General features: G+C 61.6%; 4 protein-coding genes across 6 annotated transcripts; 2 read left to right on the top strand and 2 right to left on the bottom strand.

The window, feature by feature from the left end:
* Positions 1-571: 571 nt before the first annotated feature.
* On the bottom strand, positions 572-14,282 carry WNK3 (WNK lysine deficient protein kinase 3). 2 transcript variants are annotated; one of them, XM_075738698.1, is made up of 21 exons: positions 14,236-14,282; positions 12,551-13,059; positions 11,308-11,480; positions 11,006-11,226; positions 10,772-10,929; positions 10,594-10,682; positions 10,294-10,513; positions 9,448-9,637; positions 9,200-9,372; positions 7,801-9,126; positions 7,606-7,722; positions 7,393-7,503; positions 7,268-7,296; positions 7,104-7,183; positions 6,368-7,008; positions 5,523-5,706; positions 3,857-3,903; positions 3,223-3,440; positions 2,919-3,118; positions 2,336-2,454; positions 572-2,197 (listed from the first exon to the last, which is right to left on the bottom strand). In XM_075738698.1, exons 2-21 carry the CDS (start codon positions 12,917-12,919, stop codon positions 2,084-2,086), a joined length of 4,779 nt encoding a protein of 1,592 aa, XP_075594813.1. In that variant the 5' UTR covers positions 12,920-13,059; positions 14,236-14,282; the 3' UTR covers positions 572-2,083. The 2 variants fall into 2 exon arrangements, with proteins under 2 accessions (XP_075594813.1, XP_075594814.1); XM_075738699.1 differs by lacking the exons at positions 572-2,197; positions 2,336-2,454; positions 2,919-3,118; ... (2 more) ...; positions 5,523-5,706; positions 14,236-14,282 and adding an exon at positions 5,743-6,319 and having other exon boundaries at positions 12,551-13,281.
* A 77-nt stretch (positions 14,283-14,359) lies between these two features.
* Positions 14,360-16,309, top strand: TSR2 (TSR2 ribosome maturation factor). The gene is made up of 5 exons (XM_075738679.1): positions 14,360-14,491; positions 14,975-15,065; positions 15,166-15,257; positions 15,621-15,854; positions 16,241-16,309. The coding sequence occupies exons 1-5, from the start codon at positions 14,411-14,413 to the stop codon at positions 16,307-16,309; spliced, it is 567 nt and encodes a 188-aa protein (XP_075594794.1). The 5' UTR covers positions 14,360-14,410.
* A 514-nt stretch (positions 16,310-16,823) lies between these two features.
* Positions 16,824-19,938, top strand: ZWINT (ZW10 interacting kinetochore protein). The gene is made up of 7 exons (XM_075738771.1): positions 16,824-16,893; positions 17,400-17,484; positions 18,005-18,110; positions 18,284-18,450; positions 19,343-19,390; positions 19,547-19,629; positions 19,819-19,938. Exons 1-7 carry the CDS (start codon positions 16,859-16,861, stop codon positions 19,931-19,933), a joined length of 639 nt encoding a protein of 212 aa, XP_075594886.1. The 5' UTR covers positions 16,824-16,858; the 3' UTR covers positions 19,934-19,938.
* A 353-nt stretch (positions 19,939-20,291) lies between these two features.
* On the bottom strand, positions 20,292-27,944 carry LOC104636456 (metabotropic glutamate receptor 6-like). 2 transcript variants are annotated; one of them, XM_075738711.1, is made up of 11 exons: positions 27,463-27,944; positions 27,124-27,340; positions 26,506-26,641; positions 25,762-25,916; positions 25,532-25,681; positions 25,089-25,286; positions 24,309-24,445; positions 22,826-23,369; positions 21,827-22,010; positions 21,619-21,741; positions 20,296-20,441 (listed from the first exon to the last, which is right to left on the bottom strand). In XM_075738711.1, the coding sequence occupies exons 1-11, from the start codon at positions 27,937-27,939 to the stop codon at positions 20,417-20,419; spliced, it is 2,346 nt and encodes a 781-aa protein (XP_075594826.1). In that variant the 5' UTR covers positions 27,940-27,944; the 3' UTR covers positions 20,296-20,416. The 2 variants fall into 2 exon arrangements, with proteins under 2 accessions (XP_075594825.1, XP_075594826.1); XM_075738710.1 differs by having other exon boundaries at positions 20,292-20,441; positions 21,619-22,010.
* Between the last annotated feature and the right edge of the window lie 19 nt (positions 27,945-27,963).

Below are 27,963 nucleotides of genomic sequence, written 5' to 3' on the forward strand. Positions count from 1 at the left end.
ATAGGTCCCTGGGACCCCCCCAAACAGATCCTATAGGCTCTCCCCTGCTCTATAGGTCCCTGGGTCCCCCCAAGGAGATCCTATAGGCTCTCCCCTGCTCTATAGGTCCCTGTGACCCCCCAAACGGATCCTATAGGCTCTCCCCTGCTCTATAGGGCCCTGGGACCCCCCCAAAAAAATCCTATAAGGTCTTCCCTGCTCTATAGATCCCTGGGACCCCCAAAAAGGTTCTATAGGTCTCTAGGACCCCCCCTCCAAAATATTCTATAGGCTCTCCCCTGCTCTGTAGGGTCCTGGGACCCCCTCAAAGGCCTACAGGGCTCTGGAACACCCCCAAGAGGACCTATAGATCCCAAGACACCCCCCTAAAAGTCTATAGGCTCTCCTCTGCCCTATAGGGCCCTGGAAGCCCCCCCCCAAAGGCCTATAGGGCCCTGAGACACCCTCCCCCCTAAAAAACGGGGCCTATAGAACTCCAAACGCTTACAGGGCCCCGGGTCCCCTTAAAGGGCCTATAGGGCCTCCCCCTCCTCCTTCCCCCGGCTCTATAGGGTCCTCACCCCCCTCCTCAGAGACCTATAGGGTCCGTCCCCCCACCTTGAGGCCTACAAGGCCCCAGGCGCCCCGCGAGGCCTACGCGTCTCCCACCGCCACCTTCCGATTAGGCCTCAGGCCTCACCGGCCGGGCCCGAGGCTTCTTCCCGTCGATCTATCACCACCTTCCGGTTACCGCAACCCGTTCCCGACCCGGCCCCGGTTCCGCCGCCACCGCCGAGGCTCCTGCCCGGCTACCGGCCACCCGATAAAGTTTTATTCAAACGCGGAAACGGGGAGGGAGAGGGCGGGGCCGAGGCGCCATTTTGACCGGGTGGCAACGCCATCTTGAGAAGGTCGCGGTCGCCATCTTGAGAAGGGCAAGCTCCTTACACTCCTCCCCATAGGCGGTGCATTGGGGGCGCCGCCATTTTGAGGAGGGCGCGGCCATTTTGAGGAGGGCGCCGCCATCTTGGGGGGCAGTCGCAGCGCTGCGGCCATCTTGGGAGTGGCAACCACCCCGCCACGCCTTTTTTTTTAATTTTTTTTTTTTTTAATTTTCGGGGGGGGGGGGGGGGTCGCGCTTTTTAACAATTTTCACTCCCAAAATAAACTACACCCCCCCCCCAACCCCGAACCCCCGGGAATTCACCTCAAAACTTCGCTGGTTGGCGAAGGGGTGAAGTAAATGGGCGGAAAACACAAAGAAATGACCCAAAAATGGGGGGGGAAGGGTGAAGTGGGGGGAGGGGCAGTCGCACCAGTACAACCAGTATTGGGGGGGGGGGGTCACCAGTAACACCAGTACAGCCAGTTTCGCCACAGCTGCACGAAGGGGAATTCCCAGGCCCGCGCTGGGGGGGGGATTTTGGGGCGAAATATGGTGGTTTTGTGGCTCTTGGTTGGTTTTTTTAGGGGAAAAAAATGAGGATTTTGGGAAAAATGAGGGGTAGGAGTCAAGCAATGGCGTTTTGGGGTGAAACGAGGCCGTTTAGGAGCTAAAAATTGGGGTGACCTCACTGGGAGGGCCCGTAAAAGGGCAATAGGCCCGAAAAAGGGGTTTTGGGGTAAAAAGTGGAGATTTTAGGGCCGAAAAGTGGGGTGAGCCATGGGGGGAAGGGCAAAACCCCAGGGTTTTGGGGTGAAATGAGGGGATTTGGGGGCTGAATTTGGGGTGACCCCATGAGGGGAGGGAAAGGGCCCCAAAAATGGGGAGTTTTGGGGTGAAATCAGGTGATTTGGGGGCTGAAAATTGGGGTCACCTAGTGGGGAAGGGAGGGGGCAAAATGGGAGTTTTTGGGGTGAAACCAGGCAATTTTGGGTCCGAAAAAAGTGGGTTCATCTCACAGGGGGAGGCACAAAAAAGGGGGAGTGCCCCCCCCCAAAAAAAGTCATTTTGGGGTAAAACAAGGCAATTTGGGGGCTGAAAAATGGGGGTTCATCCCTTGGAGGGGGGGAGAGCCCCGAAATAGGGAGATTTTGGGGTGAAACAAAGGGATTTGGGGAGGGAGAGAGCAGCGGTTTTAGGGGACCGGGGGGGAGGGGCACTTCACTCAGCCCCCGGTGGGAAGGGGGGAGCCCCTCCCCCCATGGAGGCTGTTTTTTTGGGGGGTACCCCCCATTTTTGGGGGGTCATCCGGGCAGTCACCCACGACGAGGTTCCCTGTGGGATTTGGGGGAAAAAAAAGGGGGTTTAGGTATTGGGGAACCCCCCCCAGCACTTCAAAAATGGGGTGTAGGGGTGCACAGCCCCTCCCCCCCAGCACCCCAAAAAAATGGGGGTTCGGGCCCCAAAAATTACCTGGGCTCGGGTCGTATCCTGCACCCACTCGTCCACCAACCGGTGCAGGTCGTCGGTGAAAAGTCCCTTTTTTTGGGGGGCTGGGGGGGGGTTTGGGGGCACCTGGGGGGTTGGGGGGCCTGTAGGGGGGAGGGGAAAGGGGTTTTTGGGGGGGCTAGCCAGGATTGGGGGGGGAAGGGGGAGCTCCCCGAATCCCTCCAGCGTACGGCAAAGCTCCCTATTGCACCCCCAAAAAAACCCCATTTCACCCCAAACCCCCCTGCACCCCCTTTCAGCCCCAAACCCCCATATTTCACCCCCAAAATGCCCCATTTCACCCCAAAACCCCCCTCCCCGCACCCCAACCCCCCTGCACCCCAAACCCCCCATTTCACCCCCAAATCCCTCCCTGCACCCCAAAACCCCCCATTTCACCCCCAAACCCCACCATTTCCCCCAAACCCCACCATTTCACCCCCAAACCCCTCCCTGCACCCCAAAACCCCCCATTTCCCCCCAAACCCCCCATTTCCCCCCAAACCCCACCATTTCACCCCAAAACCCCTCCCTGCACCCCAAACCCCCCCATTCCCCCCCCCCAAACCTGTCACGGCTGCTCCCTTTCCCCGTCCTCTTCCCTTGCCCCCCCTCATCCTTCTCGGGGATCCCCCAGAATCTCCCGGGGGGGGTCCCCCAAATTTTTGGGGTCCCCCTCGAGCTTCTTTCAGGGCTCGGAGACGCCCGTGCAGCTCCCGCAGCTCCTCGTCCTGCTGCGCCCGTAGCGTCACCACCTCCTGAATGTGCCTTTTTTGGGGGGGGGGGTTAGGGGTTCAGAGGGGGGGTACCCCAATATTGGGGTACCCCAAACTCTCCCCGTGACACACACACACCCCGCCCCTTAAATTTACTTTTCCCGAAGCCTTCGTAATTCCACCCGCAAATCTTCGTTTTCGGGGTCCGTCTCCGCGTCGTCGCTGCTCGTGGGGGACGATGGGGAACCCGGGGGGCGAGGGGGGGCTCCTGGGGGATGGGGGGGTCCCCCCTTGACCCCCCCGCTTTCGCTTTCCGAACTGGGTTCCCCCCAATCGGTTTCGGGGGGATCGGTCGATTCGGGGTTCGTTAGAGGCTGCTGGGGGGGGGGGGTAGGATATAGGGGAGGGGTGAGATTGAGGGGGGCTTTGGGGGTCCCAGGGATAGTTTTGGGGTCCCTGGGGTAATTTTGGGGGTCCCAGGGGCAGTTTTGAGGTCCCTGAGGGGAGTTTTGGGGGTCCCAGGGGCAGTTTTGGGGTCCCTGGGGACATTTTGGGAGGCCCTGGGATCAGTATTGGGTTCCCGGGGGGAGTTTTGGGGGTCCCTGGGCATGTTTTTAGGGTCCCAGATTCACTTTGGGGGTCCCAGAGGGGGAGTTTTGGGGTCCCAGGGTAATTTTGGGGGTCCCTGCACGGCAGCTTTGGGGTCCCCACGGCAGTTTTGGGGGTCCCTGGGGGTATTTTTGGGGTCCCCGGGGGTATTTTGGGGTCCCCCGGGCCCCCCCAGACCCACCTGGCAGCTCCCCCGCCGGGGGGGGTCCCCGAGTTCCTGCGCCTCCCCTGCGGGACAGGGGGGTAAATGGGGGGTATGGGGGGGTACAGAGGACATATAGGGGACATATAGGGGGATATAGGGGTGTATGGGGGGGTATAGAAAACATATGGGGGTATATAGGGAGTATATAGGGGTGTATGGGGGTATAGAGGACACATAGGGGACATATAGGGGTATATAGGGGTGCATAGGGGATACACAGGAGTATAGGGGGTGTATGGGGGTGTATAGGGGGTGTATGGGGGTGTATAGGGGATATAGGGGTATAGGAGGAATATAGAGGGTGTATGGGGGTGTATAGGGTGTATGTAGGAGATATAAAGGGAGTATGGGGGCATATATGGGGTAAGGGGGGTATAAGGGGTATATAGGGGATATATAGAGGGTTTATAGGGGTATATGGGAGCATGTAGGGGGGTGTACGGGGTGTATAGGGGTATATGGAGAGATATATATGGGGAAGGGTATATAGGGGAGAGGTAAGTACAAGTATAGGGAAAGATATGTAGAGCACAGATATATGAGGTACATATGGGAAAAGTATGTATGGAAGTGTGCACAAGCACGAATATATAGCACAGAAACATATATGGGTATATAAAAAGAGCTATATAGCACATAAGTATATGCATAGAGGCTATGTAGAAAAAGGTATATAGGAGAAGGGCATATAGGAGAATATAGAGCAAAGGATGTCGAAAAGCGCTATATAGGATTACAGAGAGCGAAGCACATAGAAGAGCAGCATATAGAGAGAACATACGATGACGAACATATAGGAGAAAGTTATATAATGAATATACGAATAGCATATATGGAGTGGGGCCGTATATATTGGGGGATATAGATGACATATAGGGGATATGTATAGGGAGAGTGTAAATGGGGGTAAGAGGAGGGGTATAAATCGGGGCACATATGGGGAGGGGGGTATGTGGCGGTATAGACAGGGCTATATATGGGAGAGTATATATGGTGCGGTATATCGGGGGTATATGTGAGATGGCATATATGGAGGGTATGTATGGGGGACTGTAAATGAGTGTATATGGGGGCTATGAATGGGAGGTACATATGGGTGGATATGCATAGGAGTATGTATGTGAGCGTATATATGTAGGTTATATATCGGAAATTATATATGGGGAATATATAGGGGACTATAAATGGGGGTATATATGGAGATATATATATGAAAAATATAGGCACGTGGATGTATACAGTGGTATATATGCGGGAGTATACACGTGGGCTATATATGGGGGGGTATATATGGAAACTATACAGGAGAGAGCATATACGAAAAAGTATATGTGAGCACTATATATGAGAAAGCACATATGGAGAACTACATAGGGGCATTATATACAAGAGAATATATATAGAAAAGTATATATGAGGGTTCTATAACAAAGATATGTATAGGAGTATATGTCGAGGAGTATACATGGGAGCGTATATGAGAAGGTATGGGGGTATATGTGTGGAGGTATATATGGGAGCGTATATGGGAAGGTATATATGGGAGCTATATGTGTGGGGGGATATATGGGGGCATATATGGGGGTATATATGGAGGTACAGATGTGGGGTACATATAGGATATATAGGGGCCACCCCCTACCTGCCCGGGGGGGTCCCCCTGCGCTGGGGGGGGGCTGGCGGAGGCGCCGGGCCCAGCTCTTGATCTTGCGGCCCCAGGTCTTCCTGCTGACGGGGTTCTTCAGGCGCGGGCAGGTGAAGCCCAGCGCGAAGTAGCCCCCGCCCGCGGCGGTGGGACGGCCCCAGGTCCTCGGCGGCGTGGGGGGCTGCGGAAACGGGGGTGGGAGGGGGGTGAGAGGGGCACCCCGAAAAAGGAAGGGGGTGGGGATGGTCAACGGGGGTCTTTGAGGGACAGCAGGGGGTTGAGGGACACCAAGGTTTTGGGTTGGGGATGGTCATTGATGGTCTTTGAGGGACGTCAAGGGCTTGGGGATGGTCATCGGGGGTCTTTGAGGGACATCAAGGGTTTGGGGTTTGAGGGACACCAAGGTTTTGGGTTAGGGATGGTCATTGATGGTCTTTGAGGGACGTCAAGGGCTTGGGGATGGTCATCGGGGGTCTTTGAGGGACATCAAGGGCTTGGGGATAGTGATCCAGGGTCTTTGAGGGACATCAGGGGTTTGAGAGACACGAAGGTCTTGAGGTTTGAGGGACAGGAAAGGCTTGGTGTGGGGACAGTCATTAGTGGTCTTTGAGGGACATCAAGATCTTGGGGTTTGAGCTACACCAAGGTCTGGGGACTGGGGTCTGAGGGACACCAAGGTCTTGGGTTGGGGACAGTCATCGATGGTCTTTGAGGGACATGAAGGTCTTGGGGTTTGGGGATGGTCATCGCTGGTCCTTGGGGGCCATAACAGTCTTGGGGTTGGGGACAATGGTCTCCAGTCCTTGGAGGATGTCTCGGTCTTGGGGTTTGGGGACAATCACCTCTGGTCCCGTGGGTGCATCCTGCTCCCAAGCTCCGGTGACGGTCGTCTCCAGTCCTCGGGGGACGTCCGGCTCTTGGGGTTTGGGGACGATGGTCTCTGATCCTTGGGGGACATCAAGGTCCTGGGGTTTGGGGACGATCATCTCTGGTCCCACAGGTTCATCCAGCTCTTGGGGTCCCCTGGGTCCATCCTGCTCCCAAGCACCAGTGACAATTGTCCCCTGTCCTTGGGGGACACCTGGGTCTTGGGGTGCGGTGACAACCATCTCCAGTCCTTGGGGGACACCCAGGTCACTGGCCTTGGGGACAATCATCTCCTGTCCTTGAGGGACACCAAGCTCATGGGGTTTGGGGACGATTGTCTCTGGTCCCTTGGGTACGTCCAGTTCATGGGGTTTGGGGACAATCATCTCCTGTCCTTCAGGGACACCCAGGTCACTGGCTTTGGACATCTCCAGTGCCCCAGGGCCATCCTGCTCCAACGCTCCAGTAATGACCATCCCTGGTCCTTGAGGGCCACCTGGATCTTGGGGTGCAGTGACAACCATCCCCGGTCCTTGAGGGTCACCAACATCTGGGACCACGTGGCCACCACAGGATGTCCCCAAAGCTTGCCGGTTGGGTGGGGGCCCCCCGGGACCTGTGAGAAGGTGACACCCACCAATCCATGGAGGTCAGGTGTGGGGACACTGGTGTGTCCCCCACCCCACCCATGTCCCCTCTAGGGTGACCCACCGGTGGCTTCGCGGTTCCTGATGGTCTGGTTGATGCAAAATCTCCAACGACCCACGGGTGACGATTGGGGGGCGACTTCTGGTGGGGGTGGGGTGGGGGGTGGGTGGTCAGGGTTGGGGAGGGGACATCGGTGTCCCCTCTCCCTTCCCTTCCCCCACTACTCACCACCTCCTGCCTGCTCAGAAGGTCCTGCCTGCGGGGAGACACGTTGGGGGGGGTCAACTGGGCTGGAGCCAAAAGGTCCATGTGGGGGGTGGGGGGGATGGGTGGAGCCGGGGGGGTGGGGCACCTGGAGGTCCACGGGGGGGCCACCGAGGAGCCCCCGCGCCTGCGCCACGATGGCCTTCAGCTCCTCCACAAACTTCTCCCGTTCGCCTTCCAGCACGAAGTTGTCCTCAACCTTCAAGGGGGTTGGGGACAATTTTGGGGTCGCGTTAATCGGGGGAGGGGTTTTTTTTGGGGGGGGGAGGAGTTTTGGGGTTCGAGGGTGGGGTGGGGTCACCATATAGCAAGCGATGTCCTCAGGAGCGTCTCCATCGGCGTCAAACTTGAAGGTCACCATCTTGCTGTCGTGGGTCTCCAGTTGACATTCCACCGTGTTGTCCCCGGGGGAAGAGACCTACAGGGTTGGGGACACAAATTATGGGGTGTCACCACATCCCTCGCGTGTGTCCCCCCCACAACGTCCCCCACCGACCTGGAGGACGGTCAGTTGGAAGCGAGGAACCCTCTCCGGGCGGGGGCAGGAGGCTCGGCGTTGCCGAACGCGGTCAGGTTTGACGCCGGGAGGTTCGGGGACAGCGGTGGCCTCGGGGACGCGGAGGAAGGCCACCGGATCTGGGAGGTTAGTGGAGGACGGCGGCGGATCGGGGTGAGGGGATGGGTCTTCGGGTGGGGGACACGCTGGTAGGGTGGGGAGTGGTGGCATCCCTGGGGTTGGTGGCATCCCCATGGCTGGTGGCATCCCAGATGGTGGTGGCATCCCTGGGGCTGATGGCATCCCTATTGCTGGTGGCATCTCCATGGCTGGTGGCATCCCTTGGGCTGGTGGCATCTCCATGGCTGGTGGCACCCCAGATGGAGGTGGCATCCCCATGGTTGGTGGCATCCCTTGGGCTGGTGGCATCTCCATGGCTGGTGGCACCCCAGATGGAGGTGGCATCCCCACAGCTGGTGGCATCCCCATGGTTGGTGGCAACCCCATGGCTGGTGGCATCCCGGATGGAGGTGGCATCCCCACGGTTGGTGGCATCTCCACGGCTGGTGGAATCCCAGATGGTGGTGGCAACCCAGACGGTGGTGGCATCTCCATGGCTGGTGGCATCTCCATGGCTGGTGGCATCCCAGATGGAGGTGGCATCCCCACGGTTGGTGGCATCCCTGGAGCTGGTGGCATCCCTATGGTTGGTGCCATCCCTGGAGCTGGTGGCATCCCAGACAGTGGTGGCATCCCCATGGTTGGTGGCATCCCTGGAGCTGGTGGCATCCCTGTGGCTGGGGCCATGGCCACAGTTGGTGGCATCCCTGGAGCTGGTGGCATGCCCGGAGCGGGTGGCTGCATGGTGGGCACCAGCTGTGGTGGCAACCCTGGAGCTGGTGGCATCCCTGGGGCCGGTGGCATCCCCTGGGCTGGTGGCATCGCCATAGGTGGTGGCATCCCTGGGGCTGGTGGCATCCCGGTTGGTGGTGGCATCCCAAGGGCTGGTGGCATCCCAGGAGCTGGTGGTGGCATCCCTGGGGCTGGTGGTGGCATTCCTGAAGCTGGTGGTGGCATCCCAGGAGCTGGTGGCATCCCCGGAGCCGGTGGCATCCCCAGAGCTGGCTGCACGCTGTGCAACGCCGATGTCATCACCGGACCCGGCGCCCCAGGAGCCGGCTGCAGCCGTGCCACCACCACCGATGACATCCCCCGGCTCTGCGTCACACCAACCCCCAGCTCTCCATCAACACCAGGTAGCTCCAGCACCGCTGTGGTGGCACCTCCGGTGACATCTGTTGATGTCCCCTCCACCCCATAGGGGACCTGTTGGATCAAGGTGTTGCGGTGGGAAGTGGTCCCACCATCCCCAACCCAACCCGGCATCACCGGGACCTACCGGCACCTGCAAGGGGACATTACAGCCACAAGTTGGGGACACTCCATCTTGGGGTGGTCCTGGTGACCCTCCTTGGTAGCACCCAAGGAGCTGCGCTGCAGGTTCGGGTGCCCCGGTGAGACCATGGGTGCTGGTGGCATCTGAGATGGGACCATTCTCCGAGAGTCCATCGGCTGTTGAGGAGCAACCAAGGGTGAGCAAATTTTGGGGGGGGCCACCAGCCATGGGGTGGGAGTTGGGGGTCTCACCAGCGGTGGGGGGTTGTTGCCGGAGGAGCTGCTGTCGGACATGTTGGTCCACCTCAGTGTCTTCGCTTTCGGGGAGCCCCCGACCTTCCGCTTGCTTCTTCTCCCTCGTCTTCCTCACCAACGTCAAACGATCCCGGATGGATTTGGCGACGGCTTTGGAGTCACTCTCGTGGAAGAAGCCGGATTTCACCTGGTTGGGGGAGACAGGGGGGTGTCCGTGGGGAGCAGGTGGTGGTGAACTTGGAGAACCGTTGGCTTTGGAAGGGTTTAAGATCAATTTGAGTGGCCAACCGTAGCGCTCAAGGCTAAATTTGGGGGATTGTTGGCTTTGGAAGGGGTTCGAGATGAGTTTGAGGGACCAACTGTAGGGCTCAAGGGTGAATTTGGAGGACTGTTGACTTTGGAACAGGTTCAAAATGAGGTTGAGTGGCCAACCGTAGGGTTCATGGAGGAATTTAGGGGATCACTGACTTCTGAACAGGTTCAAGATGAGTTTGAGGGACCAACTGTAGGGTTTATGGATGAATTTTGGGTAGTCGTTGGCTTTGGAAGGGGTTCAAGATGAGTTTGAGGGACCAACTGTTGGGTTCAGGGGTGAATTAGGAGGTTTACTGGCTTTGGAAGGGCTCATTGATGAGTTTGAGGAGCCAACTGTAGGGTTCATGGATGAATTTTGGGGTGTCGTTGACTTTGGAAAGGGTTCCAGAAGAATTTTTGGGGCCAACCATAGGATTCATGGCAAATTTAGAGGTTCGTTGACCTCGGGAAATTTGGAGGGGCCACGCCCAGAGGGGTTTTGGGGTCCCCGCCCGAACGCCACCACCCCTGGCCCCCGGCGCCGCTCACCATCTCGTAGGCCACCTCCTCGGGGACATCGGCCTCCAGATTGAAGCTAAACTCGATGGCTTCGTTGTCCTTGTGCTTCCCCTTTAGTTTTTTGGGGTCCTCCACCCATAACCGAAGCGCCAAGGAGGAATCGAGACCCGCGTCCTCCTCCGCCAACTCTACGCGTAGGCCGGTGTCTTCGGCGAAGAAAGCGTGGTTCAGAAGATCCCGGATGGAAAGCCTACGATGGGAGAGGCCGTGGTCAGCACCGAGATCGTCATCGGGGATGAGGGTCCCCAAATGTCACCTCGCTTCTCCCACCTCTCCGTTTTATTCTGCCGGATGCAACCTTCGATGATCTCCTTCACCTCCGGGTCCGTCACCTTGTCAAAACTTGCCGGTTTGATGCCCTACGAGAAGAAGAAGAACCATAATGGTGGTAGAAACCATCATGGCGGTAGAGGGCATCGGGCCGTGTTGGCAAGAACTGGGAACCCACGCTGGTGACTTTGCGGTAGATCTGGGCGGCGTTTTGGCACTCAGAGTAGGGATACTCGGAGGTTCCCATCTCCAACATGCACATCCCGAAGGCGTAGACGTCCACCGATTCATCGTAACGTTCCTCGTACATCTCCGGCGCCATGAATTCCGGCGTACCTACAAGACGGACGGTGAACGCCAACAACCGGCGACTGACGGCCGCATTTCGGCGTGGCGGCGGGTGGGGTCTTACCGATGACGCTCTTGGCAAAAGAGGTCCTCATGAGGGTGGCCAAGCCCAAATCGCCAATTTTGACGGAACCAGTGGGACCGGTGATGAAGATATTGTCGCATTTGAGGTCCCGGTGGATGATGGGCGGCGTACGGGTGTGCAGAAAGTGAAGACCCTTCAAAATCTGTCGGCACCAACTCCGTAACACCTTGGGTTTCATCACCTTGAACCTCTTGAGATACCTGCGAGACGAGAAGAACCCGATCGCCATCATCTCCCCCGCACGACGTCACCTCGCCCGCCACGAAATGCCCGTCGCTCACGTTTTGAGGGTGCCTGATGTCATCAGTTCAGTGACGAGGACGATGCACTTCTTGCCCTTGACTGTGGATTCCCAAGAGTCATAGAAACGAACGATATTGGGGTGCTGCAACCCCTTCAACATCTCCGCTTCTTCCTTGAACCGTTGTTGCTCCACCTTGGTCAACTTCCGGTCCTGGAGGGGGGCAAGAACCGACATCAACCCCCCCCCAAAATTCATAAATCATCATCATCATCCGTCTCCTTCACCGGCAAACCTCATCCCGCCGCGTCTAAAAGCTCTCTCAATTCCCCGCGGATCGTTTGGAGCGCGTTAAGAGATGCTGTAATTAATTAGCCGTGGCCTTGTGCCCAACTGTAGAAGCTGCCAAGGTTCACCGGCCGCTTGGGATGAGGAAATTTCGAGGGGTCAGAGGGGGCAAATGTAGGGTTCGTGGTGAATTTTGGGGGGTCACTGGCTTTGGAAGGAGGTCAAGATGAGTTGGGGGGGTCAATGGTAGGGTTCATGATGAATTTTGGGGTGTCATTGACTTTGGGAAGGGTTCAAGATGGATTTTAGGGGCCAACTGTAAGGTTTGTGATGAATTTTGGGGGGTCATTTGCTTTGGGGGGATCTTCCATGAATTTGAGGGGCCAACTGTAGGGTTCATGATGATTTTTTGGGGTGTCGTTGACTTTGGGGAGACCTTCAGGATGGATTTTAGGGGCCAACCACAGAGTCCATGATGATTTTTGGGGTGCCGTTGACTTGGGGAAGGGTTTGTGATGGATTTGAGGGGTCAATGATAGGGTTCATGATGGGGTTTGGGGTGTCATTGACTTTGGGAAGAATTTCAAGATGGATTTGAGGGGTCAACCGTAGGATCCATGATGATTTTTGGGGTGTTGTTGAGTTGAGGAAGAGCTTCAAGATGGATTTGAGGGGCTGACTGTAGGATCCATGAGGAATTTTGGGGTGTCGTTGACTTTGCAAAGAGTTCGAGATGGATTTCGGGGGGGTCAATCATAGGATTCATGATGGATTTTGAGGTGTCATTGACTTGGGGAAGACCTTCAAGATGGATTTGATGGGTCAATCACAACATCCATGCTGAATTTTGGGGCGTCGTTGACTTTGACCCCCCCCCAACCTTCGGCTTCACGCCCCACCAACCCCACCGCTGCCCCCCTCCGCCATCTTAAACCCTCTTAACGACCCCGCCCCTCAACGAAGCCCCCCCCCAAAACCTGATTTTTGGGGTTCACCTGCAGCTCGCACCACGCCACCTCCACCCAGGTATCGGTGTCGAAGCCCTTGAAGACGGTTTTGAAGGCGCCGCGCCCCAACTCGATGTCGAATTTGAGGAACCTTCCGCCCGGCGAGGTGGCCACCGCCTTCATCTCCGCTTCTTCTTCTACCTCTTCCCTTCCTCCGACGCCCCCCCGATATTTCGGGTCCCCCCGATATTTCGAGTCACCCCGAAATTGGAGAGCGTTCCGAAAATCAAGTTCTCCGCGAAATTCGGGGTCCCCCCCGTCGCTCGGTGACCCCCGATCTTCGTCCTCCAACAGTTCCACGCTCTTCCGGAAGAAACGTTTCGGGGGGGCGGGGGGGTCCCCCAAATCGGCAGCCATTGTCGTCACCCCTCCCCCTCGAAATATTGGGGTGCTCCCCCCCCCAAATTAACCCGAGGGACCCTATAGATCTATAGGGTGGGTGCGGGTGGGGGGGTGTCGCCTCGATTTTGGGGTCACCCCCCCCCTTATGGGGGGACCTGTTGGGGAAATAAAGAGGCTTCGTTAAGTTGGGGGGGGTAATTGATTGGGGGAGTTAATTAATTAGGGGAGGGGTTAATTAATTGGGGAGGGGTTGATTAATTGGGGGAGAGGTTGATTAATTAAGGGGGAGGGGGTTAATTAAGAAGGGGTCCCCAAAATTTGAGCCGCCTCCAGAGGGAGGAATTCTCAGGGGCAGGTGGCCTCCCCCTCCCCTATAGATTCTATAGGTACCCCAGGCCCCGCCTGCTCGCTGTGGGATCTATAGGTGTAGCTCTGCCCCCCCATCCTGTACCCCACCCCCTATAGATCCTATAGGCGCGGTGGATGCCCAGCCCCAACCAGTAGCCACCCCCTATAGCCCCTGTGTCCCCCCTATAGACCCTCTGTACCCCCACATCCCCTATAGACGCCGTGTGCCCCACACCCCCTATAGCCCCTATATGTCCCCCTACACCCCCTATAGCCCCTGTACATCCCACACACACCCTCTATAGCCCCCACGTGCCCCACACCCCCCATAGATCCCCTGCAGCCCTATAGCCCCCATATGCTTCCACATCCCCTATACCTGCCGTGTGCCCCTATAGCCCCCCACCCCTATAGCCCCCGTATCCCCTATAGATCCTGTACATCCCCACACCCCCATATGCCGCTGCGTGCCCCTATAGCCCCTGTATCCCCTATAGATCCTGTACATCCCCATATCCCCTATAGATCCTGTACATCCCTGTATCCCCTACAGCCCCCGCACCCCCATAGATCCCGTACATCCCTGTATCCTCCCACATCCCCTATAGATCCTGTACATCCCCGTATCCCCTATAGCCCCCGTATCCCCTACAGATCCCGTACACCCCCTATAGCCCCCGCACCCCCTATAGATCCCGTACATCCCCGTACCTCCTATAGCCCCCGCATCCTCCCCCAGCCCCCGCGCGCCCCTCCGGCCCCCCCCCCACCCCCCATCGCCTCCATACGTCCCCACAGCCCCTCGGCCCCCCCCCCCCCCCCCGCGCCCCTATGGCTCCCGCGCGCCCCACACCCCCCCGCCCACGGCCCCTCTACACCCGCCCCACCCCCCACAGCCCCCCCCCAGGGCCCCCCCCCATAGCCCCTATAGCCCCTATAGGGCCCCGCTCCCCTCCCTCCCTCCCCCCGCCCCTCCCGCTCACCTGCGTCACGTGACCGCCGCCGCGCGGGGGCCGATGGGAACTGTAGTACGCGCCGGCCTCCGCTTTAAGCCCCGCCTCCTCCTTTGGCACCGCCCACCGACACCGATCGCTCGGCGCTCGGCCCGCGATCGGTAACTCGGCGCTCGCTTAGGAAGGGCTTGAGTCAACGTCCAAGATGGCGGCGCCCGGGGTGGACGAGAGGGGCCTGTTCGCCCAGGGGGTGCGGGCGGTGCTGGGCGGCTGGGCCGCGCTGCAGGTGGGGGAGGGCGGCGAGAGGGGCGGGGGAGGGGGCCTGGGGGGGAGGGGAGGGGGTGGGGGGCACCGGGGGGGAGGGGGGAGGGACGGGGAGGGGGAAGGAGGGGGAGAAGGGGGGGAGGGGAGGGGGTGGGGGCACCGGGGGGGAGGGGGGAGGGACGGGGAGGGGGAAGGAGGGGGAGAAGGGGGGGAGGGGGAGGGAGGGAGTGGGGGGGAGGGGGCCTGGGGGGAGGGGAGGGGGTGGGGGGCATCGGGGGGGGAGGGGGCCTGAGGGGGGGGAGTGGGGGTGATAAAGGGGGAGGGGGTGTGGGGGAAGGGGGGACACCGGGGAGGGGGGACACCGGGGAGGGGGGAGGGGCCACGACACTTTGGGGTCCCCCAGTGAGACCTGAAGGGGTGGGGGGAGGGGAAATGGGGGGGAGGGGCCAAAGCGGCCCACGGGGTGGGGGAGGGGTTGTACGACACGCCCCTCCCCCCCCCAAAGCTGGCGCTGGCTCACGGTTTCGGGGGGCCCCAAGGACCCGAAAAAGCCGCTTGGTTGGCCGGAGCCCTCCAGGAGTTTTTCACCCAAAATGGTGAGGCCCCGCCCCTCCCCCACCCCTGCCCCTCCCCCACCCCTCAGGGTGGGGGGAGGGGTGACCAACACCACCACCCCCCCCCCCCCCCAAAATCCAGCGGAGCTGGGGGAGGAGGAGGTGGAGGAGTTCCTGGCCGAGGTCATGGACAACGAGTTCGACACCGTGGTGGAGGACGGCAGCCTGCGGCAGGTGGGCTCCCAGTATAAACCAGTATGAACCAGTATGAACCAGTAAGCCCCTAGTAGCCTCCCAGCCCCCCCCCCCAGTCACCCCCAGTACACCCCAGTTGCTCCCCCAGGCTTCCCTGGAGCAGCTGCTAGAGGGGCTGGTGCCCTCCAGTGGCTCCCAGTATATCCCAGTTCCTCCCAGTATATCCCAGTCCCCTCCCACTGCCTCCCAGTCCCCTCCAGTAGTCTCCCAGTGCCTCCAGTAGCCTCCCAGTGCCCTCCAGTAGCCTCCCAGTCCATCCCACTATATCCCAGTGCCCTCCCAGTCCCCTCCCAGTGCCCTCCCAGTCCCCTCCCAGTCCATCCCAGTAAGCATGTGCCGCAGGTGAGCCGGGAGCTGCTCTCGCTGTTCTCCCGCGCCAGCCGGGGGGACGTTGGGGGGGTGGGGGCGGCGCTGGGGGCTCTGGCTCGACGAGGCCCCGCCCTCCGTGCCGCCCTGGCTGCCGCCCACCCGGGGGATGGCCCCGCCCACCCGGACCCTGGCCACACCCACCTGGAGATTGGCCACGCCCACCCGGCCACACCCCCCGAGGAGGAAGAGAGCCGTGAGGAGGAGGAGGTGAGGGGCGGGGCGCTGGTGATGTCACTCCATTGGCGTGGGGCGCCGGTGATGTCACTTTACCGAGGGGAGGGCGCCGGGGATGCGGGCCGCGATGATGTCATTGAATCGCGGGGGAGACCCCGCCCCCCCCAGGAGTCCCTGGGGGGTTGGGCGGGGCAGTGGTGATGTCATCGAATTGGGGGGGTGGTGTTGATGATGTCATTGAATGGGGGTGGCACCCTGGAGACTCACAGGAGGGGGGATAAGTGATGATGTCATTGACTTGTGGGGAGGGGTCAGCAAATGGGGGATGATGGCGTGGGGTGGGGTAGCCACGCCCTGATGATGTCACCGAAAGAGGAGCGTGACACTGATGATGTCATCCCCCAACCCCCCCCTTCCAGGCGATGGAGTGCGGGACACCCCCTGCCCCCCCTGACGGCTGGACCCTGGTGCGGAGGCGGCGCCGATGAGGGGGGGGGGTGGGGTGTGTGTGATGCCCCTCCCCCCACCCTGCTCCCCAACTTGGGGGTCGCCCCTCCCCCACCCTCCCCCCCAACTCAGGGGCGGGGTCATGGGGGGCAATAAAGGGCCCCCCCCGATTTGGGGCATGGTGGAAAGAGGTGAAATGGTTTTTTGGGGGGGGGGGGGGAGGCACCACCCTATAGAGGCTCCACAGCCCCGTGGAGGCCCCTCCCAGCCCACCCGAGTATGTCCCAGTACCCCCAGCCCCTCCCAAAATGGCGGCCTCCACTCCCCGCCCCCAAAATGGCGGCCTCCACGCTCCTCCCCTTCCAAAATGGCGTCGCCCTACTTCGTCTCCACGGCAACGGGTGGGCCGGGTTCCTCCCGCATGCGGCGATTGGTCTTTCCTCACCGATGAGGTGGTGCTGTTCGGTGATTGGTTGCCGGCGCGCCGGAAGGCGTGTGCTAAGGAGTGGGGTGGGCGGGAGCGGGTTGTGATTGGTGGCTTCTGCCGGCGTGGGCGGGGCGAGGCGGGAGCGCGGGAAGAAGCAACGGCGATGGCTGCGGCGGGGCGGCTGGAGCGCGCGCGGGGGTGAGCGAGTGCGCATGCGCGGGGGGGCTCCTCAGGGGCCACGCGACGCCCCCCCGGTTCCTGAGGGGAGCCGCCATCTTGGATCGGTCTCCACGGGGGTCCCTCCGTCCCCACGCGTGTCCCTGGGGGGTTTCTGTGACCCCACGGGGGTCTCCGGCTCCTCACGCGTGTCCCTGGAGGGTCCCCGGTCTTCGTGGGGGTCCCCGGGCGGGTTTTCGTGTCCCCACGGGGGGGGGGTCCCAGGGAATCATCCCGTCCCTATGGGGGAGTGTGTGTGTGTCCCCAGCTCCCCACGCGTGTCCCTGGAGGGTCCCCGGGTCCTCATGAGGGTCCCCGGGGGGGAGGTTTCCGTGTCGCAACTGAGGGTCTCTGGCTCCCCACGCGTCTCTGGTGTGGGGGGTGTGTGTGTCTCATCCCCACGGGGGTCCCCGAAGTGTTCCCTTGATCCCACGCGTGTCCCTGGGGGGGGGGGTGTGTCCCTGTGTCCCCCCCACGCGTGTCCCCAGGGCGCTGGAAGCACTCGAGGCCGCCTTGGCCTTGGAGGAGGAGGAAGGCGAGGTCCCGGCTCGCGTCCTGGTCGAGCATCTGGTGGTGAGACCCACGGCTGCCCCACAGCACCCACAACCGCCCCCCCACGGCACCCACAACTGCTCCACAGCACATATAACTGCCCCATGGCACCTGTATCTGCCCCATAACTGTCCTACAGAGCCCCAAAATTGTCCCGCAGTACCCCATAACTGCCCCTTAGCACCCATAGCTGCCCCACAGCCACCCCATAGCACCCATAACTGCCCCATAGCACCCACATCTACCCCATAACTATTGTCTGCTACCCCCATCGCACGTCATGACTGCCCCACAGCACCCCATAAGTACCCACAGCACCCATTTCTGCCCACTGGCACCCCCATAACTGCCCCATAGCACCCATACCTACCCCGTAACTACCCTATGGTACCCCGCAGCACCCCAAACTACCAACTGGCGCCCCATTTTGCCCACAGCACCCCATAACCGCCCCATAGCACCCACATCTACCCCCCATAACTACTCTCTGGTACCCCACAGCGCCCTATAACCTCCCCTAACCCCCCCCCCCCTTCCCCAGGACACCCGCCGCAAGCAGAAGCTGTTGCTGACTCAGCTGCGAGTTCTGCGTCTTCTTCTGGGGGTGATCGAGAACCCGGGGCCCCCCCAAACTCCCCCAGACCCACGTGAGTGTCACGTTCCTCCCTCCCCCACCCCCAAAACCCCCCCTCCCCCCCCCGAAGGGGGGGGGAGGGGGGGTTTTGGGGGTGGGGGAGGGGATTAGTGGGGCGGGGCTTTTGAGAAAGGGGGTGTGGCTACTCAAGGCCCCTCCCCCCCCTTTGCGGGCGTGTCCCCGCAGGCGAAGCGGGGCGCTTGGCGCGGAGCCGTTGGCGGGAGCTGAAGTCGGGGTACGGGGGAGCCGTGGAGGTTCTGGGGGGGACCCTGCCCCCCGCCCTGACCCAGCTGGGGAAGGGACGGAACCTGCTGCGACGCTGGAGGGGGGCGCTGGGGGGGCGGCTGCGTCAGGTATGGCCGGGGATGGGGACTATAGGGGTTGGGGGGGGTCTTATAGGGGGTTGGGGGGGGTGTCTATGGGGGGGGTTCTATAGGGGGTGGGGATGGGGTCTTATAGGGGTTTGGGGGGTCTTTAGGGGGTTCTATAAGGGTTGGGGGGATCTATTGGGTTTGGGGGGTTCTATAGGGGGGTTCTATGGGGGTGTCTTATAGAGGTTTGGGGGGGTCTATAGGAGGGTTCTATAGGGGTTGGGGGGTTTTATAGGGGCTGGGGGGGTGTCTATGGGGGGGTTCTATAGGGGGTGGGGATGGGGTCTTATAGGGGTTTGGGGGGGTCTTTAGGGGGTTCTATAAGGGTTGGGGGGATGTATTGGGTTTGGGGGGTTCTATAGGGGGGTTCTGTGGGGGTGGGGGGGTGTCTTATAGAGGTTTGGGGGGGTCTATAGGAGGGTTCTATAGGGGTTGGGGGGTTTTATAGGGGCTGGGGGTGTGTGTCTATAGGGGCTTGAAGGGGTTCTATAGGGGCTGTGGGGGGGGTGTCCTATAGGGGTTGTGTGGGAGTTCTATAGGGGTTTGGGGGATCTATGGGGGTTGGGGGGGGTTCTATAGGGGGGTTCTATAGGGGTTGGGGGTCTATAGGGATTTGGGGGGGGTCTATGGGGGGGTTCTGTAGGGGTTGGGGGGGTCTTATAGGGGTTTGGGGGGGTCTATAGGGGTTGGAGGAGTTCCATAGGTATTGGGGGTGGGGTGTGTCCATAGGGGTTGCAGGGGGTCCTATAGGGGTTGGGGGGGGGGGTTGGGGGGTCTACAGGGGTTTGGGAGAATCTATAGGGGGGTCTGTAGGGGTTGGGGGGGGGCTCTATAGGGGCTGGGGGGGGTCCCATGGGTGCTCCCCCCCCCCAAGGAGGAGCTGGAGGCGAAGGTGCGCGAGGCCACGGAGAGACGGGAGCAGGTGGGACGCCCCTCCCCCCTATATCCCCCCGCCCCTCCCCCATCCCCCCCGCCCCTCCCCCCATATCCCCCCGCCCCTCCCCCCCATATCCCCCCGCCCCTCCCTCCTATATCCCCCCCCCCCGCCCCGTGCCGGGACCCACGTGACCGGTTCCAGCTGCGCCGGCGGGTGGAGCAGCGGCGGCGGGAGCACCTGAGCCAGCAGGGGGCGCTGCAGCGCCAGCGGGGATTGGCTCAGAGGTGAGGGGGCGGGGCCACAGGGGGCGGGGCCACAGGGGGGCGGGGCCGCAGCGGCAGAACACGGGGTGGGTGGGACCACGGGGAAACCGGGGGCGGGGCCAGGGGCGGGGCCACAGGGGGTTGGGGGCGGGGCCCTGGCCATGGTGGGCGTGTCCCGTGGCGGCCCCGCCCCCAGCGGTGTCCCTGCAGGGCGGGGGCTGGGTGCCGCCTCTACCACGCCTTGAGGGGGGGGGGAGGGGAGCTGCCGTCCCCTCCCCCCCCAGGCCGAGACCCCGGAACTGGGACCCCCCCAGAGCGTGTCTGACCCTGCGGGGGCACGGTGAGGGGGGGGCACCACTTGGGGGGCTGGGGGGGCACTTGGGGGGCTGGGGGGTCCTGAGGGGATGGGGGGGGCACTTGGGGGGCTGGGGCGGTCCTGAGGGATTTAGGGGGGGGAGCTGGGGGGGGCTCTGGGGGGTTTTGGGGGCTCCAGGGGGGTGTCTCCCCTCCCCTCCCCCCCTGACCCCCCTTTTTTTCCCCCTCCCCCCCAGGCCGTGCCCACCCCCAACCCCCCCAATAAAGGAGGGACCCGGCTGCCGCTGCCACCAACTTTATTACTGGGGGGGGGGGGGCGGGGGGGTGTCTGTGTCTCGTCTCCCCACGTGGGGGCGGGGTGGGTGTGGTCAGGGGGCGGGGTCTGGGCGGGGCCGGCGGGGCTGGTTCCTCTCGGGGTGCAGCAGGACGACGTAAACCTTGGGGGCGTAGAGCAGCCCCAGGGGCACCGAGGCCGAGAGGCTCATGGACACCGTCAGCGTCGCCGTCTGCACGTGCACCTGCGCAGGAAGGGGAAACGGGGGGGAAGGACAAGAGAAGGGATGAAAAAAGAGGAGGGAAAAGAAAAAGGCGGGAAAGAGGAGGAAACGGAAAAAGAGGACCGGAAAAAAGGAAGGGAAGAGGAGGAAAAAGGGGGGGAGGAAGAGGAAGGAAAGAAGAAGAAGAGGGAAGAGAAGGAGACAAAGAAAAATGAGGAAGGGGAGGAAAAAGGAGAGGGAGGAGGAAGAAGAGAAGGAAGGGGAAGAGGAGGAAAAGGAATAAGAGGAAGAGATGAGCAAAAGGAGGAGGAAGGGGGAAGGGGAGGAAGAAACGGAAATGGAAGAGGAGTAGGAAGGGTAAGAGGAGGATGGGGAGAAGAAAGGAGGGGAACGAGGAAGGGGGAAGAGGAGGAGGAAGGGGAAGAAGGGGTGAAAGGAGGAGGAAGAAAAATGGAAAGGAAAAGGGAAGAGGAAAAGCAGGAAGAAGGGGAGGAGGAAGAAGAGGAAGGGGAAAGAGGGAGGGGAAGAAGAAACAGGAGAAAGAGTGAGGGGGAAGAGGGTGTGGAGGAAGAGGAAAAGAAGAAGTAAGGAAAAAGCAAGGGGAAAGAGGAAAAAAGGAAGGGGATGAGGAAAGGGAAGTGGAAGAGGAAGGAGGAAAAGGGACGAGGAGGAAGGGGAGGAGACAGAAGAAGAGGAAAAGGGGGGAGGAGGAGGAGGAAGAAGAAAAAAGGGTGGAAGAGGAGGAAGAGGAAGGGGAAAGAAGAGGAAAAATGGGGAAGAGGGAGGAAAGGAGGAGGAAAAGGAAAAGCAGGAGGAAGAAGGGGAGGAGGCAGAAAAGGGGGAGGAGGAGGTGGAAGAGGGAGGAGAAGAAACATGGGGAAGAGGGGAAAGGAGGAGGAAGAGGAAGGAAAAGGGATTAGGAAAAGCAGGAGGAAGAGGAGAACAGGGGAGGAAGAGGAAGGAGGAGGGGAAGAGGAGGAAGAAAAAATGGAAGAGGGAGAGGAAAAATGGGGAAGGGGAAAGGAGGAAGAGGAAGCAAGAAAGGGAAAGGAGGAAGAGGAAAAGCAGGAGGAAGAAGGGGAGGAGGGGGAGGAAGAAGAAAGCGAGGCGGAAGGGGCAAGAGGAAGGTGAGGAGGAAGAAGAGGCGTTAGGGGCGGAGCCAGCGATGCCCCGCCCCCAGCCCCGCCCCCCTCCTCACCCTGTCGGCCGATTGGGCGGCCCCGAAGAAGATGGGCCCGAAGGCCAACCAGACCACGCAGGTGGTGTACATGGCGAAGCCGATGGGCTTGGCCTCGTTGAAGGTCTCGGGGACGCCGCGGGCCTTGACGGCGTAGACGGTGCAGGTCAGCATGAGGAGCAGAGCGTAGGCCAAGCAGGCCAAGGTCCCGCCTTCCGCCATGTCGCACCGCAGGACGCCGCGAGCGTCTTCCGGGTCGGGCGTCCGACCCATCTCGTAGTCGACCAAAGCGTGAGGAGGGCGGAGGAGGAGCCAGATGATCACGGCTAAGAGCTGGAGGCCGCTCAAGGAGAAGGTGATGACCAGCTGGGAGGTGGGGCTGATGAACCGGGGTGGGGTGACCGAGCGTTTGCCTGGGGGGACACGGCTGGGTCATCCAGAACTCTTTCCCCCCGCCATAACTCACCTTCCCTGAAGATGCGGTAGATGGTTTTTGGTGTCAATGATAGCCACGGGGTTGGTGGAACCCCATCCCGCGTCCCTCATGGACCTCAACCTGGACTGCTGGGTGTTCCTCAGACACCTGGGTCCTTCAGAACTCCTGGTCACCCCATAACTCACCTTCCTTGACGATGTGGCAGATGTGGTTGGTCTCAGGGATCACTACAGTGTTGGTGGAACCCCATCCCACATCCCTCATGGACCTCAACTTGGACTCCTGGGTGTCTCCTGGACACTTGCGTCCACCCTCAGTCAGCTAGGTTCTTCGGACCTCTTGGTCACCCCCATAACGCACCTTCCTTGAAGACATAGTAGATGTGGCTGGTCTTGGTGATGACCATGGGGTTGGTGGAACCCCATCCCACATCGCTCATGGACCTCAACCCCCCTCAGCCTGGACGCCTGGGTGTTCCTCAGACACCTGGGTCCTTCAGAACTCTTGGTCACCCCATAACTCACCTTCCTTGAAGATGTGGTAGACGCGGTTGATCTCGGCAACGCCCAACAATGTTGGTGGAACCCCATCCCACATCCCTCATGAACCTCAACTTGGACTCCTGGGTGTCTCCTGGGTCCTCCAGAACTCTTGGTCACCCCATAACTCACCTTCCCCGAGGTCCCAGTGGCTGCGGTTGGTCTCAGCGATGTCCACGGGGGGGGTGGGGGGGGTGGAACCCCATCCCACGTTCCCTCAACCCCGCCCTCCCCTTTCTCCTCTCCGACTCACCCTGCTCGAAGATCCTGTAGATCCTGTTGGTCTTGGTGAGGAGCGCGGCGTAGGTGAGGCTCATCCCCAAACCCAAGAAGAGCCGCCGGAGGGCGCAGACGCCCACCCCGGGTTCGGCCACCATGATGAAGGTGATGGCGTAAACCAAAGCGATCCCCACCAAGAGGACGTAACTCAACTCCCGCCCCGACGCTTTAACGATGGGCGTCTCGTGATGTTTAACGAAGGTGACCAAGACGAAAGCGGTGGCCATCAACCCCAAAGTAGCCAAAGCCAACGGGACGGCGGCCCAAGGGTCACCCCAACGAAGACGAAGGACCGGGGTTGGACGACAGGAGGTCCGGTCTGGGGTGGGACGGAGATGCGCCGGGCAGGGCAGGCAGGTGAGGGGGTCGGCGCGGTACCGGTAGCCGGCGCAGAGCTCGCAGTGCCAGCAGCAGGGGACACCTTTCACCGGCTTGGTCCTTTCTCCTGGCCCACAGGGGAGGCTGCAGACGGACGGAGGTGGGGCGGTGGAGTTGGAACCCCAGGTCATCTCATCCGCCTGCAGGAGGGACAGGAGAGAGAGAGGTCAGGGGGTGGGGTGGGGTGGGACGGGGTGGGACAACCACCGGCAGCCGTGCCGCACGGGGAAGGGGTGGTGCACCGGGAGATCCAGTTTGGGCGGGGAGGGCCGCCGGTTGGGCGTGGGGACACCCAGTTGGGCAGGGAGTCCAGCAGTTGACCATGGAGGTCCAGTAGTTGACCATGGTGAGACCCAGCTGGCCATTGAGGTCCACCAGTTGGCCACAGAGGAGCCCAGCTGACCATGGAGGAGCACTCGTGGGGACCCAGATGACCATGGGAGCACCCAGTTGACTGTTGAGGTCCAGCAGTTGACCATGGAGGTCAATCAGTTCAACCATTGAGGACCATGGAGGCACCCAGTTGACCATGGAAGTCCACCAGTTGACCATGGGGACCCAGATGACCATGGGAGCACCCAGTCGAACATTGAGGGCCACCAGTTGATCATGAGGGCACCCAGTTGGGCATGGAGGTCCACCACTTGGCTATGCCGGCACCCAGTTGACCACTGAAGTCCACCACTTGGTCACAGGGGCACTCAGTTAGCCATGGGGGGGACCCAGTTGGCCACAGAGGTCCACCAGTTGACCATAGGGGCACCCACTTGGCCATGGAGGTCCACCAGTTGACCATGGTAAGACTTAGTTGACGATGGAGGTCCACCAGTTGACCATGGAGGAGTGCCCATGGCAGCTAGGTGACCATGGGGGCACCCAGTTGGCCACAGAGGTCCACCAGTTGGCCATAGTAAGACCCAGTTGACTATGGGAGCACCCAGTTGACTGTTGAGGTCCAGTAGTTGATCACAGGGGCACCCAGTCGGCCACGGAGGTCCACCAGTTGACCATGGGGGCACCCAGTTGGCCGTGGAGGTCCACCCACTGGGGGTGGGCCACCCGTGGGCCCCAGCACCCACCTGCAGGCGCAGACCCTGCACCCACTGCCCCACGGCTCGGTAGGTGCCGCTGCCGTTGCCCCCCTGGAACTGGAAGATGTCGTAACGTCCCGGCGCGTCCCCGTTCTCGTTGAAGGTCACCGGCGTCCCCGCGCTGCCTGCGCACCAGTACGAACCAGTACAAACCAGTAACACCCACAGCCACCGCACAGTAAAGCTTGGTGATGCCCCCCCCAGTACCGGCACCCCCCTGCTACAGGGCAAACCAGTGCTCCCAGTATATCCCAGTAAGACCCAGTATGGTTTCCAGGGCCCCCCAGTCCCTCCCAGTATATCCCAGTACAGTTTCCAGGGCCTCCCAGTCAACACCCAACAGCCTGCTCCAACCCCCTCCCAGTATGGCCTCCAGCACATCCCAGTGCCCCCCAGTATATCCCAGTATAGTCTCCAGTACATCCCGGTGCCCCCCAGCATGGTCTCCAGTGCCTCCCAGTCCCTCCCAGTGCCCGCCCAGCCCATCCCAGGGCCTCCCAGTGCCCCTCAGTTCCTCTCCCAGTGCCTCCCAGTGCCCCCCTAGCCCCTCCCAGTCCCTCTCCCAGTACATCCCAGTATATTCCAGTATATGCCAGTACCTCCCAGTATGCTCTCCAGTATATCCCAGTGCCTCCCAGTATGGTCTCCAGTGCCCCCCAGTTCCTCCCAGTGCCCCCAGTCCCTCTCCCAGTCCCTCCCAGTGCCCCCCCTAGCCCCTCCCGGTGCCCCCCCAGTCCCTCTCCCAGCACATCCCAGTGCCCCCAGTACCGTTGAAGGCGACGCGGCGGATGTGGGCGAGGAGGCGGCGGCCGTCGGGGGGGTCCATGTGGGCGCAGAGGCCCCCCCCGGGACAGGCCTCCCCCAGGAGGCTGTGGAGGCCGTGGGCCATGGCCAGCACCGCGTCGATGACGAACTGCACCTTCCCCTCCTGCTCGTAGGGCGAGTCCCGCCCGATCCGCTCCCGGCCTGCCCCACACTTAGGGGTCAGGGACCCACGGCTGCCCCATAGGTTGGGGGACACCCAAGGGTACCCCTTAAATAAGGGAGGGGGCACCCAAGGGGCAACCCGTGTGTGGGGTGTAGGGGTGAGGGTGCCCCGTGATGTGGGGAGGAGGTGGGTGGGTAAAGCTCTGCCCCACATGTGTGGGTCTGGGACCCACGGCTGCCCCCACAAGCGTGGGGTGGGCACCTACTCACGGCCGCGGGGTTACCTGTGCACTTGCGCGTTGGGGCGCCGTGGGTCTCGCCGTGGGTCTCGCCGTGGGTCAGGCGACAGTTGAAATCGTCCTCCCAGAACTCGTGGAACCAGAGGTTGCGGCGGTTGTTCTCCAGCGAGCGGGAGGTGAAATACTCGTCGAAGCCTGCCGAGGGGAGTCGCCCCATAGCGCTGCGGGGCAGCCCCATAGCGCCGTGGGGCAGCCCCACAGCCGCCCCTACTCACCGGGCACAGAGGCGCGCTTGGGGAGGATGGTGATGGCGCCGCGGGCGGCTTCCTCCAGCCCCTGCACGGGCGCCATCTTGGCCCCCCAGCTGTCGGAGCCCACCCAGGAGAAGTGACCCGAGAGGTTGGCCAGGGCGGCGGCCTCCAGCACCCGCCTGCGGGGAGAGGGGTTACTGGGGGGACTGGGAGGGACTGGGAGGGGAGGGGGGGTTACTGGGGGCACTGGGAGGGGTTACTGGGAAGGGAGGGGGTTACTGGGGGGACTGGGAGGGGAGGGGGGGTTACTGGGGGCACTGGGAGGGGTTATTGGGGGGACTGGGAGGGGTTACTGGGAAGGGAGGGGGTTACTGGGGGGACTGGGAGGGCACTGGGAGGGGAGGGGAAGTTACTGGGAGGGACTGGGAGTGTTAATGGTACTTCCTGCTCTGTACTGGTTTACACTGGGGAGCACTGGTCTGTACTGGGGGTCACTGGTCTCGTGTCACCCCCACTGGGGAAGCCACTGTGTGCCATGCCGGGGGCGAGTCACTGGTCTGTACTGGTTTGTACTGGTCTGTACTGGTCCTTACTGGTCTGTACTGGGGGTTACTGGTCACTCAATTCTCGCTGGTGAAGCCGCTGTGGGTTGTGCTGGGGTCACTGGAGGGGGCTCCTGGGGCAACTCCCGCTGTGTACTGGTCTATACTGGTTTATACTGGTCTGTACTGGTTTGTACTGGTCCATACTGGTCTGTACTGGTCTCACCGGATGTCGTCCTCGTTGGCGAAGAGCACGACGCCGCGCGCGGTGGACGTCTCCATCAGGCGGCCAATCACCTTCGCGAACTCCCCCGGGCGCGGCTCCCGCGGGATCTTGATGGACTGGGCGATGCACAGGCCCCCTGCACCAGTACGGACCAGTACGGACCAGTACAAACTGGTACCGGCCCCCCCAGTAGAGCCCAGTGACACCCGGGTGAGGGGGACGCCAGCCCCACGTCATGTGAGGCCCCCGCTCCCAGTCTAGCCCAGTGTTCCCAGTATGGCCCAGTGCCCCTCCCAGTGCTCCCAGTCTAACCCAGTCCCTCCCAGTATATCCCAGTCCCTCCCAGTATATCCCAGTCTAATCCAGTCCCCTTCCCAGTACTCCCAGTATATCCCAGTGCCCCTCCCAGTCCCTCCCAGTATATCCCAGTCCCCCTCCCAGCTCTCCCAGTATATCCCAGTGCCCCTCCCAGTCCCTCCCAGTCTAACCCAGTCCCCCTCCCAGTCCCTCCCAGTATATCCCAGTCCCTCCCAGTGCATCCCAGTGTCCCTCCCAGTGCATCCCAGTGTCCCTCCCAGTGCCCCCCCCAGCGTTCCCAGTCCCTCCCGGCGCCCCGACCTGCCTCGCGGGAGCTCTGGACGAAGGCCTCCACCCCGCTCTCGCCGTAGTTGCCCTCGGAGGCCAACGTGGAGACGTAGGTCCAGCCCAGCGCCCTCACCACGTCCACCATGGCCTGCGCCTGGTACGAGTCCGGCGGCACCACGCGCGAGAAATACTCGTAGCGCCCCGGGTCGCTCAGCTCCGGCGCCGTCGAGGCGTAACTGATCTGCGGGATCTGGGGGAGCGGGAAGCGTCGGGCGGCGAGACAACCCCCCCCCAGTCCTTAATCCACACCCCCCCCCCGAGGAAGGTTCCGGAAGGAGCCGCCGGTGCCAGCGCGTCGCCGGCGTTACTCACGGCGAAAAGGCGCAGGACGTTGGCCACCATGATGGAAACAGAACTGGCCGAAGCGCCGATCACCCCCACTAATCTTTCGGGGGGAGGGCGGCGAGGGGGGGTGCCGTCGGGACACGTCCCTTCGCCCCCCGCCGGGGGTAAGAGGCTGCGAACGAAGCTGAGGGCTTGTTCGAGGGCGTAAGTGTCCCGGGAACACGTGTCCAGGATGCGGGCGCCCAAGGTCAAGTTCGGGAGCACCCTGGGGTCCCCGTTCACCCGGTCCAGGGCGTAGAGCATGGCCTCCAGGCGGTGGATCCCTTTTTCCTTCTTGACGGGACCGCAGGGGACGCCGGCGGGTCCCCGGGCGTGGACGGGGAAAAGCCCCCCCAGGGTGAGGTCGCCCTCCAGCCGGATGGCGTGGGGCTGGGTGGGGGAGGGAGGGGCGCCGCTTGGGTGCCAGAGGGTGCTGAGGGTGCCCAGGGTCAGCAGGAGCAGCATGGCGGGGCTGGGGGAGAGGAAGAG

Source organism: Balearica regulorum, chromosome 35 (assembly GCF_011004875.1).
Source record: "Balearica regulorum gibbericeps isolate bBalReg1 chromosome 35, bBalReg1.pri, whole genome shotgun sequence".
Classification (NCBI taxonomy): Eukaryota; Metazoa; Chordata; class Aves; order Gruiformes; family Gruidae; genus Balearica; species Balearica regulorum.

Bases quoted from the DNA above. Each gene is read 5' to 3' on its own strand.
- LOC104636456 (XM_075738710.1), bottom strand. From the start codon at position 27,939: ATGCTGCTCCTGCTGACCCTGGGCACCCTCAGCACCCTCTGGCACCCA. The intron at 25,287-25,531 runs GTAACCCCGCGG...AGTGTGGGGCAG, and splicing joins CCCAACGCGCAAGTGCACAG to GCCGGGAGCGGATCGGGCGG. The intron at 23,370-24,308 runs GTGGGTGCTGGG...TCCCTCCTGCAG, and splicing joins TGCAGGGTCTGCGCCTGCAG to GCGGATGAGATGACCTGGGG.
- WNK3 (XM_075738698.1), bottom strand. From the start codon at position 12,919: ATGGCTGCCGATTTGGGGGACCCCCCCGCCCCCCCGAAACGTTTCTTC. The intron at 10,930-11,005 runs GTAAGACCCCAC...TCCGTCTTGTAG, and splicing joins TTTTGCCAAGAGCGTCATCG to GTACGCCGGAATTCATGGCG. The intron at 7,009-7,103 runs GTGGGTCACCCT...ACCTTCTCACAG, and splicing joins CAGGAACCGCGAAGCCACCG to GTCCCGGGGGGCCCCCACCC.
- TSR2 (XM_075738679.1), top strand. From the start codon at position 14,411: ATGGCGGCGCCCGGGGTGGACGAGAGGGGCCTGTTCGCCCAGGGGGTG. The intron at 15,066-15,165 runs GTGAGGCCCCGC...CCCAAAATCCAG, and splicing joins GGAGTTTTTCACCCAAAATG to CGGAGCTGGGGGAGGAGGAG. The intron at 15,258-15,620 runs GTGGGCTCCCAG...CATGTGCCGCAG, and splicing joins AGGACGGCAGCCTGCGGCAG to GTGAGCCGGGAGCTGCTCTC.
- ZWINT (XM_075738771.1), top strand. From the start codon at position 16,859: ATGGCTGCGGCGGGGCGGCTGGAGCGCGCGCGGGG. The intron at 17,485-18,004 runs GTGAGACCCACG...CCCCTTCCCCAG, and splicing joins TCCTGGTCGAGCATCTGGTG to GACACCCGCCGCAAGCAGAA. The intron at 18,111-18,283 runs GTGAGTGTCACG...GTGTCCCCGCAG, and splicing joins CCAAACTCCCCCAGACCCAC to GCGAAGCGGGGCGCTTGGCG.